The 12,977-nt window shown below is 40.8% G+C and overlaps 1 protein-coding gene across 1 annotated transcript; it reads left to right on the forward strand.

Annotated features, from left to right (window-relative positions):
- The first annotated feature begins 4,421 nt into the window (after nt 1-4,421).
- LOC115686240 (probable sucrose-phosphate synthase 1) lies at nt 4,422-10,696 on the forward strand. The gene is made up of 13 exons (XM_030611464.2): nt 4,422-4,960; nt 5,068-5,157; nt 5,793-6,028; nt 6,192-6,255; nt 6,340-7,035; nt 7,135-7,251; nt 7,354-7,485; nt 7,604-7,780; nt 8,020-8,073; nt 8,177-8,239; nt 8,343-9,269; nt 9,463-9,590; nt 10,294-10,696. The coding sequence occupies exons 1-13, from the start codon at nt 4,778-4,780 to the stop codon at nt 10,565-10,567; spliced, it is 3,141 nt and encodes a 1,046-aa protein (XP_030467324.1). The 5' UTR covers nt 4,422-4,777; the 3' UTR covers nt 10,568-10,696.
- Nucleotides 10,697-12,977: the final 2,281 nt, after the last annotated feature.

The raw sequence follows: 12,977 nt of genomic DNA on the forward strand, positions 1-12,977 counted from the left end.
AACCCCGAATCCGCACAACCAGACACAGACCGACCCAGATGGAGATTTCAGGCGTACGGCGATTTGCTCGAGCGTAAGGAAGAATTTGGTGGCGGTGGGGGCAGAAGATCGTAGAAGGAGACGATGGCGAATTCAAGAACGGAAAGTTCTTCTCTCTTTTGTCGACGGAGCTTCTGATCTTTCGGTTTTTTTTTAAGACATCGGGCGAGGACTTCTTGTTTCTCTTGGGGACGACGATGGCATGGAAGGTGTTCTCCAACTTGTTCGATCTGTGTAAATGTCGGATTTGAATTGTTTTTTCTATTTTATGCATTTAGGTCCTTGAATTTCTCGAATTCGTGCAATACTGGTCAAACCATTGTCGGCAGCGGAAATTGTTAACGTGGACATCCACGTCAGCGCCACGTCGTTGCATGATCTCGAATGAAAAACCAACGAGGAAAAACATTAGTGCGTGGCCTCAAATTTGAAATTTATATCCATTTTTGCATTCTTTCGATTTCTTTAAGTTTCAAGCGTCGCGTTGGATGCTGATGTGATAATTAACGGCCATTTGACTACCACATTATCGATTGTGGTGCGATCTTTTAATAGAATGACTAATTGTTTGCAAATCAAAGTAGTTTAATGATCCGATTATACACAAAATAAAAAGGTTTAAAAATGACATTGCGTGAATAGAAAAAGTTCAGGGACACCTGTACCATTAACAAGACCCATTTGACCCAAATTGGAGACACGTAACAATGTAAAAATGGCCAAAGAAGTGGTTCCGAGAACTTTATTTGTTGTGGATCCACCTTGGTAACTACTTAAGCATCACATCAGCATTACCAAGTTAGATAACAAGCTATAAGGAATCAGATTGACTACAAAATTCACAAATTTAGATCAGGGCATCAGAGTACACGAATGAAGCATGATGGAATTGTATAGTAGATCCGTCAAACAAATTGGTCAGGTTAGGTTTGGATCGGGGCGAAAATAGTTCGATTTAAATTGATCAATCTCCATGCAATACAAATCTAATGACCCATACCCCACATAACACGTACCCAACCTGACTCATATTACTAAAATATTTTTATATTTAAACCGAATATAGAAAAACTCATACTCAAACCAATATGAGAGCACGGAGTGCGCAAGCGCGAGATTAAGTGAAAGCAAGAGAGAGAGAGAGTCATAGAGGAGTGTGAACCTTTTAACACAAATATTATTTTGGGTTTTTTTAATTCTAAACTCATTTATGACCCATTTATCTTGACAGTTTATCATATAGGAGGAGAAACCATGGCAAAAAATTACAAATGAAGCTTGGGCAACGATACAAGGATGAAGCATCGCCTAGCCTCCATACCAGGCAATGATAGAATGTTTGATCCAGATGTATGTTGCTTGATGTAGTGTATACAACCGTCATGAGTCGATGTTTGCATAAGCTTGATGCATCGACTCCATATGAGTTACTTGACGATCGACCGCCCCTACTCCTCCTCCCATTCGATCGCGGTCATGGATTGGGTTCGTAAAATCTGCCATCTCTTTTGTGTGTGAACTAACTATTAAGCACGTAATAGAGGTAAGATGAGTTAGATGCTCGATCCCTTGTACCGCTAAGTACAAATAATTTTATGTTTGGGCCATCCATCTGGGTTTCAACTTTGGGGTTATATAGCCCATTAGCTTAGCGAGGTAGCCTCGCGAGTCTTTTATGTACCTAGGTTGGAGTTGCACATCTTAAAAAATGGCAATCACTACTAGACTTGTCTTATTTATTCAAGCTTTCCATTTACTAAACAAACATATACCGCTACTAAAACTTTATGAGTGTAAATGCACGTACCCTGGGCGAGCACGAATTTTAGTATTTTTCTCTTTTCGTGGATATATCTTAACGAACATAAAGTTCCAACAATTGATAAGATTAGAACAGATTGCGGTATAAACGGCGAAGATAATTATTATTTCTTTGCATACAATAATTATAGTGGCAATGGTCCCGTCAAATCATGTCCTACTCCACGTGTTCCTGGTATTCATCGGATTCCTTCCTAGAAGGGGATTGGATGCTTGGGGAAGTGGCGGTCTAAAAGCTAAGATGGACCCTTCTTGATTGTTCCTCGTGTTAAGCTCCAGTCGATTGTCCTCCATAGAATATATGCTCAAATCTCAATGTCTGGTCCTAATCTGCTTAGTTTTCGCATCTCGCATTGGTCAAAAAGTCGTCGGAGAGGTGGCAGAAGGAGCTTCGAGGACAATGGTGATTTATGTTCTTCAAAGGCAAAGGTGGTTAGGTTCCATTTGGACATTCTTATTAAGTGAACTATTCTTAGTTATATTCTTTGATAAAGAAGATGTGTTGGTGCAATGAATGGTGGATTCCTGTCTTTTCATCTTTATGCCGTGGGACTAGACCTTAATAGAGGTGTGTATCTGTCCAATCCGATCCGGGGACCAGATCGGACCGACGATTTTGGGTGATTCTCTCAAGAATTACCGGTTCAGTTGTCGGTTCCTAGGGAGGAACCGTATCAACCGAACCGATATGTATTCTTATAGCATATATCATAAAAAAATTTAAAGACGGTATTTATAGCCTAAACCATTAAAAAAAATAAAACCCCTAGTTTTAGGGTGGACAAGGTTGGTTCCTGATTCCACGAACAGGGAATCGACCCTATCAAGTTTGGTTCCCGATTTCAGCGTGGGAATCGATCCACCCTGAAACCAATCACCCATATATCTTAAGCGTAGATTGTTGGAGAAATTTATAATAAAAGATGATGTAGTGTATATTTAAGCATAAAAACTACCTCATATTAAATGTATCATTAGAATTACAAGGGATATAACGTTAACTTAAATTAAGAAATCTGGAGAAATTTAAATAAATAGATCAACCAAAATGATGGTGTTATTGATACTTTATAGATGTAAAGGAGTTACAACTTAAATAAGGACACAATGAAGAGGGATGGGTGAGAGAGATGCATAACAAATGGGTAGCTTTTTTTTTTTTTTTTTGTCTGTTCGAATCAAACTTTCCTTTCTCTCATTCACTTTTATTCTACCTCTTTATAGAGCGTGGGAGTCAAATTCCACACCTGAAATAAAACGTATCCATCCAACCCAACCCAATTTCCTTACTACTAAGCCACGTGCCCAGTGACAATAGGTAGTGTCGTTGATTGAGTCCTGTTTTTTGAATAGTTGAACTCCTAAATTTTATCGACCCGCGCAAGCCTCCCGATCATGGGTTTCAATTAAGGCTCTACTATTCAAATGTAAAGAATAAACACTTCGATTTTCGTTTTAGATATAATATATTAATATTAATCAATGAGTGCGTGAGATTATTTAATTACACAAGAATGCACAACAATATGCATAATGAGTCGGTTATAAGTTTCGAATGAGAGGACGAACAAGCTGATTGTTTGAAAAGCGGGCCAATCCCTAGAGTTTTTCTAAACTCTTTTAGCGTGGACTGTGCAAGAGGGAATTTTTTTCAGGGCAAGTATCACAAAAAACCCCAAATCATATCTATTGCGACACTTATACTCCAAACTTTTTTTTATGTCACCAAAAACGTTAAACTTGCCCACTGTGACACAAATACTCCAAATTTTTTTTATATCACAAAAAAATCCAAATTTATACATGTGTGATATAGGGGTGAGCATGGTTCCAGATTCCCGGAACCTAAGAACCTAATCGGTGGGAACCTCTAGGTTCCAGGTTCTAGGTTTCAATATATGCATGATAGGTTTAAGGTTCCAAAAATTCGGAAACCTGTTTCGAGGGTAGGTTCCAAGTTCTAAGTAGGTGAAACCTGGAATCTGAAACAAGTTTTTTGTATTTTTCTTGGTCTATATTTTCGCACAATCCTACAGTGTTCCATAGCGTTAGATGATGAGTGTATAATCTGGAACCACTAGTCTGAGTTTTCATTTTATGATTTGTTAAAGTTTCATATTTTTTCATGTATTTAAATATAAGTTGTTGTCAGTGAATCATAACAGTAAGTTGTAGTAATTAAATATGATGATTCACCGCAATTTTTTAATTAATAATACATGTGAAATCTGGGTAGACCTTGGAACTGATCCTGGAACTTATGGCTCCAAGGTATGTAGAGCAGGTTTCAGATTCTGAAAAATAAGGAACCTTTTTCATGGGTAGGTTTCAAGTTGCAAGTGAAACTCGTACAGAAGTTGAATGTATATAACCTGGAACTGCTCACCCTCAGTTCAAGGGTTTTTATGACACAAAATTATTTTGGGGTATTTGATCTTTGTGCCTCCGTGAATATAATTTGAGACTTTTTGTGAATGAGTCAGGTGATTGACCAATCATGTTACTTGCATAATGTCTCGCACGGCTCTTAAATTTAGGAATTACTTTATTCATTGATTGATTTGCCACATACACCACCTTCAATAATACGACAGCCTCCTCGTGCAAGAGACGGGCATTGAGATCAGAACAACCGTCTACCTCCTCCTCCTCCTCCTTCCAAAGAAATCGGACATTCCGGAGAACAACAACGCTGCTGACTCTGCATCGAAACCGACAGCAGTCTCTCTCTCTCTTTACGTACAGTTGAAGCCGCCATTGCCAGCACCACCTTATAGCTCGACCCTTCCTCACCCGTCATCCTCTACATATGCAAGTGTTGACACATGCATAAGCATGAGCACATGATCATCGGCTGAGAGAACTCTCTGTCTCTGTCTCTGTCTCTGTTTGTGTGTGTGCGCGTGGGGGTGTGAAAATGGCGGGAAACGAGTGGGTGAACAGCTACTTGGAGGCGATCCTCGACGTCGGCCCGGGGCTTGGCGACCCGTCGTCGTCGCTGCTGCTGAGGGAGAGGGGGCGCTTCAGCCCCACCCGCTACTTCGTCGAGCAGGTCATCACCGGCTTCGACGAGACCGACCTCCACCGCTCTTGGCTCCGGGTCAGTCTCTCTCTGCGTCTCTCTGTATTCTGATCCTGATGGTTTCTTTCTTTTTTGGCCGTGGCTTCACTTGGCTTGGTCATTCGCTTCTCCTTTTGTTCCGCTAGGCTGCGGCGACTCGAAGCCCACAGGAGAGGAACACGAGGCTGGAGAACATGTGCTGGAGGATCTGGAATCTCGCGCGCAAGAAAAAGCGGGTATTTCCTTCTTTTATCGGAATGGGAAATGCTCTGTTTCTGGTTAATCTTGTGCGTTTGTTGCACTGTATTGGGCTATGTGTGACTGATGGCAGAGTTCATCATTTGGAAAATCAGTGGTTAGTTTGCTCCTTAGATGGAAATGAGGGGTTAAAGCAGAACTATGAACAGGAAAAGATGAAATCAAGTACGCCCTATGGAGCTTGATCTTTTCGTTCATGGGTCACTGTTGGGATTAGCTTATATTGACCTATTCGAGTTTGCAAATTGAGTTGATTAAGGGAGAAAAACAATGTGATAGCCTTTCCCAAATGCTAAGAGACCAATGGTGAAATTGCATCATCTTTTGTTTGGATGCAGTCGAGCTTGTGATTTGAGCTAAACTCATCCTAAAATCTTTGTTCACCAATCTTTGAGTCCTCTTTCCATCAAATATGGTTTGAGATTTGTGGCCTTCTCCTTGTCGATCATTTCGTATTTGGCGGTGTCTTTAGACCTACTTTGGTGCATAATTTGATTGATTCTTGCCTAAGACCCAACTTTTCCTATGTAATATGTGGATTTTCCTCGTGAATTTCATATTCGTTTCTGTGGATCATTTTCCCCTTCCGTCTGTCATCCTCTTTGAATGTTAGCTCGAGGGAGAGGAAGCTCATCGCATTGCTAAACGGCATCTTGAACACGAAAGAGGTCGTAGAGAGGCAACTGCTGACATGTCTGAAGAGCTATCATCAGAAGGAGAAAAAGGGGATCCGGCCAATGAAATCTCTTCTCACGGTGGAGAGAATATGCTTAGAATAGGCTCTGTTGATATCATGGACAAATGGGCTAGTAGACAGAAGGACTACAAGCTTTACCTTATCCTAATAAGGTATCGGTCAACTCCATCTTCGCATCATTTTCAACTATATTTTCAGAATCTTCCTAAACACAAATTCTTCTGTTTTTAGTTCTATGCTGCACAAGATACATTTGTGAACCGAAGCATATCTTATTTGTGGTATTAAGTGCTTTTGACTGCAACTTCGATGCAGCCTTCATGGCTTGGTACGTGGAGAAAACCTGGAGCTTGGCCGTGATTCTGATACCGGTGGACAGGTGAGCTTTTACATTCGTGTTCTGGCATGACAAACCCATTTCCAATCAGTTGTCTGGTTTAACTGATTGTGTTGTTTGGATCAGGTTAAATATGTGGTGGAGCTTGCGAGGGCACTGGGCACAATGCCTGGAGTTTATCGGGTTGATCTGCTGACAAGACAAATATCAGCTCCCGATGTCGACTGGAGTTATGGGGAACCGACGGAGATGCTGAGTCCAAGAAACTCTGAATTTCCACTTCAGGAAATTGGTGAAAGCAGTGGTGCATATATCATCCGAATACCTTTTGGCCCTAGAGACAAATATGTACCAAAAGAGCTTCTCTGGCCTCACATTCCTGAATTTGTTGACGGTGCACTACATCATATTACACAGATGTCCAAAGTTCTAGGTGAACAAATTGGTGGCGACCGACCAGTTTGGCCTGCAGCCATTCATGGGCATTACGCAGATGCAGGCGATGCTGCTGCTCTTCTTTCTGGAGCTCTAAATGTACCCATGCTTTTCACCGGTCACTCGCTTGGGCGTGACAAGCTTGAACAACTTTTGAAGCAAGGAAGACTGGGGGAGGAAATAAATGCAGCATACAAAATAATGCGCCGGATTGAAGCCGAGGAGCTTTGTCTTGACACTTCAGAAATCATCATTACTAGCACAAGGCAGGAGATAGAAGAGCAATGGCGCTTGTATGATGGCTTTGATCCAGTATTAGAGCGAAAACTGAGAGCAAGGATTAAAAGGGGTGTCAGCTGTCATGGAAGATACATGCCGCGATTACTGGTGAGTGAGTTGATAGTTCCTAATTCAAGGTGTATTCCAAGATTCATTTGTTTTTTAGTACATTTAGGATAGTTTCATGCCTATGTTATCTCTGAGCAGGTAATTCCTCCTGGAATGGAATTTCGTAATATTGTTCCCCATGATGGTGATATGAATGGGGAAGTGGAAAGAAATGAAGGGAAACATTCTTTGTCAGACCCGTCCATTTGGTCTGAGGTTATAGTTCTTCCTGATAAGTGCTATAGCTTGAGCAAGCATATTATTGTGTCATTTTTCCGATATACCAATTATACTATGCGCCTTGGTTGTTACATGCAGATAATGAGATTCTTTTCGAATCCTCGCAAACCCATGATACTTGCTCTCGCCAGGCCAGACCCCAAAAAGAACATCACCACTTTAGTCAAAGCATATGGAGAATGTCACCAACTAAGAGAGCTTGCTAACCTTGTATCCTTCCTCTTCTTTTTTATCTCTATCATAAATGCTTTCCCTTCTGTAAATATAGTTTGCATTACTTCATTAACCTGTTCCAATTTGGATGTCTATTGCTCTTTCTGTATTGCAGACTCTAATTATGGGGAACCGTGACAACCTTGATGAAATGTCTACCACAAATGCAGCTGTTCTTCTCTCCATTCTTAAGCTAATTGACAAATATAATCTATATGGCCAAGTAGCGTATCCAAAGCACCATAAGCAATCTGATGTTCCTGACATTTACCGTTTAGCTGCACAAACAAAGGTATTTTGTCTAGTTTTTGCCTTCAGAGGCTGTGGAAATGATGCTGAAAAGAACATGAGCTTGAAATGGGATGGTTTTCCAATGTCAGAGTCATCGATTTTGTTTTCCTTTTCTACCGTAGCCTCTCGTACTCTCCAGGCTTCACAATGATACAGTTGCTAAAATCAAGTTTGCAGTCCTTTTCGGTGAGAAGTTCCATTTTTAACTGAACAAACTTACACTGCCAATCTTCCTTATAGGGGGTCTTCATCAACCCGGCTTTCATCGAACCATTTGGCCTCACTTTGATTGAGGTTCTACTGTCAGCCTACTATACACAATCTTTGTGATTTCTAGCAATTCCAATGCTTCTTGCGGTTAACTAATGAAATCCTCATGTCATCTCTTGCCACCCAGGCAGCTGCTCATGGTTTACCTGTTGTTGCCACAAAAAATGGTGGTCCTGTTGATATTCTTCGGGTGTGTTCTAGCTGGAGCTTTATACCTCAAGAGACATTCTTGAGCGTTAACTAAAGTTTTGCATAGTTCAGCTATGAAGTAGCTAATTATGACCTTGTTACAGGTTCTGGACAACGGACTACTTGTTGATCCCCATGATCAGCATGCCATAGCCAATGCTCTTCTTAAACTAGTTTCAGATCAGCAGCTGTGGTCAAGATGTAGGGAGAACGGACTTAAGAACATTCATCTTTTCTCGTGGCCAGAGCATTGTAAGACATACTTATCTCGCATAATTAGTTGCAAACCGAGGGGCCCACAGTGGCAGAGCAATTATAGCAACTCAGATTCAGAATCAGATTCGCCAGCAGATTCCTTGAGGGATATACAGGACATATCTCTGAATTTGAAGTTTTCATTGGATGGAGAGAAAAGCGAAGGGAATGCCACCATCCTTGAAGAAAATGTTGATGATGCAAAGAGTAATATGGAGAACACTGTTTTGACATTAGCAAGGGGTGTATCAAGAGGAACCGCAAAAGGCGCTTCAGCTGAGAAAGCTAATGAGGATATTGGTGCTGGTGATTTTTCTACATTTAGGAGGAGAAAATCGATATATGTCATCGCTGTGGATTGTAATGCTACTGCAGATTATATTGACATCATTAAGAAGATTATGGAGGCAACAAGGAAGGAAAATGCGGCTGGCTTTATACTATCAACTGCCTTGACCATATTAGAGGTGCACTCGCTCTTAACATCAGGAGGATTGAGCTTGACAGATTTTGATGCGTTTATTTGCAGTAGTGGTAGTGACTTGCTCTATCCATCATCAAGCTCTGACAATGGTCCTTCAGGGCTTCCCTTTGTTGTCGACCTTGATTACCGTTCACATATCGAATATCGTTGGGGTGGGGAAGGTCTGAGGAAGACGTTGGTTCGTTGGGCTGCCTCCATTAATGACAAGAAGGATGGAGAAAACATTATTGCAGAAGATGAATCAGGATCAAGTTTATATTGCTTTTCATTTAAAGTGGAAGATCATGATCTGGTAAAATCCCCTGCTCCTCTTTCTCTTCCTTCTCTGTGCATGCTTCCAAACAGAACATATATCCTAGCCACCAAAACCTTTGGACGCCATCATGTCTTCTGTAACTTCAATAGCAGTTCTCTTCAGAATAGTACTGAGGCAAATAGGAACCTGTCCAGAAGTATTTTGACACCTTTTCTTTCTCTTGCTACAGATTCCCCCAGTTAAGGAACTCAGAAAACTGATGAGAATTCAGGCTCTTCGTTGCCATGTTGTGTATTGTCAGAATGGCAGGAAACTCAACGTTATCCCTGTTTTGGCATCTCGAGTTCAAGCTCTAAGGTATTTATGCAGAAGTTCTACAGTTATTAATGATTGTTTGATGTTAGAATCCATCCATTTGATGCAACTTCCTTGTATCTCGATTTGCATATGATTTGGGTTTTTTTTCCGTTCTTTTGGGATAAACCATTTAGTCATAATATATCAATTGTGCTGAACTTTTACTCCTTGTATTACTTCTGATGTTTTGACCTGCAATACATTCCAGTAATCAGACAGTTCGGGCTTAACTCTCTTCAGTTTTGTGAAAAACTTCTGTAATTTCAACCAAAGCCCAGCAAGATATAGGTCGTCGTTGCTGCTATTAAACCTTTAGAGGAACATATATATAGGTCTAGGGATAGAAGTTGTTCATCCAGGAAATAATATTGCAGACATTCAAGAATATGCTGGAGTTTGAACACTACCATGGTTGAACGGCTTGTAGGAAAACCAACTGGAAATTGCCCATGATAGGCTGTACCTACCTGCAATAGTCATCAGATTTATCGGGCACTTCAGTTTAACTTCTGTTCGATCTGCAATGAATCAATTTAACAGGCTGCTAATGTGAAAGTTCACGAAGCCTAACAATGTTTGATCCACAAGTTTATCGACCACTTGATTTGTTCGGTGTTCGGTTCTCATAATTCCCCGAGTACATCTAATCTGCACCTAAATCAGAATACATCGTCCTGTAAAGTACTGACTAAGTCCTTTGCAGGTATCTGTTCGTCCGGTGGGGCGTGGATCTGTCGAAGTTCGTCGTGTTTGTCGGAGAAACCGGCGACACGGACTACGAGGGACTGATCGGCGGAGTCCATAAAACCGTGATACTCAAAGGACTAGGCAGCGAATCTCGCAAGTTGCATGCTAACAGGAGTTATCCTCTCGAGCACGTGGTTCCGTTCGACAGTCCCAACGTTATCGAAGCTGAAGGATCTGATGTCGACAGCATTAAGGGAACATTAGCCAAATTAGGAGTGATGAGAACGTAAAGTTATACTTAGCTTGTGCATCACTTGTATCTATAACCAAATTGGCTTGTAAAATACAAAGTAGCCATGTACGAATACAGACATGCATTCCCGGTTATACAAACGTCAATACTGAGGCCCTTGGAAGTATCCAACTAGCCTTTTGAGACGATGAATTATAGTAGAGAAGCACATGTTAAGAACACTAGGGTTACAACATGATTGGCTCTGTCTATTATATCATTTTATAAAACGAGCCTTTTTTATATATATTTTTCTTTCCGAGACAACTCGATGCATTTTTCACATAAACCGTGTCATTCTGGACATGTCTTTGAAGGTACGATGGCAAATCATTCGCGGTGATTTGGGAAAATCTATTTAAGATTTGGTTAAAAACTTGAGAAACATGTTGATTGGCTGGTATTCCAATGGAATTTCTTGATGTAACGTAGATTTTTAAAGTACCAAACATAATACTTTGTAAAAGATAATTTCTTCTTTATTCAATTATGAAGGAACATTAAAAATACCTTACTTAGCATATCATATCAGCTGCCAAAGCCTTTTTAACTTTTGCATAGTCAAAATCATATAGAGTATTAGGCTTCGTTTGTTTCGCGAAAAATGCAATATTTTCAAAAAAATGTTTTTCGAAAACGATCATCAGTTGAAAATAAAAAAAATTATGAGAAACATTTTAAAATTTCTCACATAGAGTGCAAAGACAAGGTCGACTGTTGCACTATAAGGAAAATTAAAGTAATTTTACGAAATACGCTTTTCTTATTGGTAAACTTCAGGAACTCGGGGCCACATTATCTCTAAGTTCCGTCGTCCTCACGCCGTCATCTTCGATTCACTGTAACTTCGAGCTAAGTTCGAATGATAGCTATCTATCTGTCTACTACTTTCAAACCCATTTGAACAGATAGATAACCAGAGCAGAGAGAGAGAGAGAGAGAGAGAGAGAGAGAGAGAGAGAGAGAGAGAGATGCCTGGCAACGACGTAATCATATGAAAACTGCTTCCATATCCGCAGCGATATCAGCTGAGATTCATCGCCTCTTCATGATAACATCGCCAGTAGTCCCAGCAGCTGCAGACCATATCTTCTGTGTTCTCTCCCTTTCTTTCCCCTTTCTCTGGGTGCACTGGCAATGCCAACGTTGCCATCAGCGCCGGAAAGTTCTGCGAAGACCTCGCATTGCATTCCTTAAACCCTCTTGAACTGTTCCGTATTTCGCTTTCGCCTTCTGGGTTTTCGCTCGCGAGGGAATGGCGGGTTCCGCTTGCAGCGGCGCACTCATACTATACCCTTCGCTCCTCTTCATCATCTTCTTGTCCGCCTTGAATCACCATTTTCACATCTTCCCTGCACCGCTATCGTCTTCTTCTCCTTCTTCCTCCTCTAGCCACGGAGCTAATGTTTCCCAACGCGAGAAAGAACAGGCCCTTCTCTTCTCCTCAAGCGCAAGCAGGAGAAACTTCGTCACCTGTAGCAGCACCAGCACTAGCGCTGCTAGAATCAGAGTGAGTTCCGTCCACTTTTCTTAACGATTTAGCACCAGAAAAAGAAAAAAAAGAGGTACTTTTTTGGTTGTGCAACTCACTTATCAGATGATTATTTCGGTGTACTCGATCGACTTTCTTACGAAACATGAGAATTTCCATAGTTCCATCTAAGGACTGTGATTCGTGGGTGGCAATTCTCTTCGCAAGTTGACAGTTCTCCTCATCATCGTAACCACGATAAATCACCACAAAAATGGGGAAAATTTACCAACTTTGCTAGGAAAATCTCAGACTCTTTCCCTTGTTATTTAAATAATCTTTTCTTCTTCTTCTGTTGTGTTACTGTGCAGCAAAAGAGAGCTCACGTTGTTGCTGATAGGAGGGAGGAGAGCTTAGCAAGAGCGAGGGCAGCGATAAGAAGAGCGTGCCGTGGAAAGACGACTGCCGTCAACAACAGCACTTCGCATCACAAGGAGGGCAGATTTGCTCCCAGCGGACCCATCTACAGAAATCCTCGCGCCTTCCATCAGTTAAGATCTCTCCGTTGACTCTCCCTCTCTCTTTCTTCTTGACCTTTTTCTGGTGAGGGGTCAAATGATATCCAAGATAGGAAATATTTTTTAAAATTTTGAGAGATTTCAAGTATTTCGTATTAAATAAAATTAAAGCATTAATATTGCATAATCTTATAAAAAAGTCTAAAAATCAAAAGTAGAAGTACACTCGAGATAGTTATCTTTAATGGGTCCTTTTTTTTTTTTAAATTTTCCTATCATATAAACTAGGGTTACAAATGTTTCAATAGCTACCTCCAGCCTAATGAAGACTTTCATTGCATACCAAATGCCTGCCTACGCTTAATAATTTTTATGATTGTTTCCATCTTAGGTGCCAACTAATAATTCGTTTTGAATAA

This window comes from Syzygium oleosum, unplaced genomic scaffold (assembly GCF_021117445.2).
Source record: "Syzygium oleosum isolate NSW1041296 unplaced genomic scaffold, Sole_v2.1 Sole_v2.16, whole genome shotgun sequence".
Taxonomy (NCBI): Eukaryota; Viridiplantae; Streptophyta; class Magnoliopsida; order Myrtales; family Myrtaceae; genus Syzygium; species Syzygium oleosum.

Bases quoted from the DNA above. Each gene is read 5' to 3' on its own strand.
- LOC115686240 (XM_030611464.2), top strand. From the start codon at position 4,778: ATGGCGGGAAACGAGTGGGTGAACAGCTACTTGGAGGCGATCCTCGAC. The intron at 5,158-5,792 runs GTATTTCCTTCT...TTTGAATGTTAG, and splicing joins TCGCGCGCAAGAAAAAGCGG to CTCGAGGGAGAGGAAGCTCA. The intron at 6,256-6,339 runs GTGAGCTTTTAC...TGTTTGGATCAG, and splicing joins ATTCTGATACCGGTGGACAG to GTTAAATATGTGGTGGAGCT.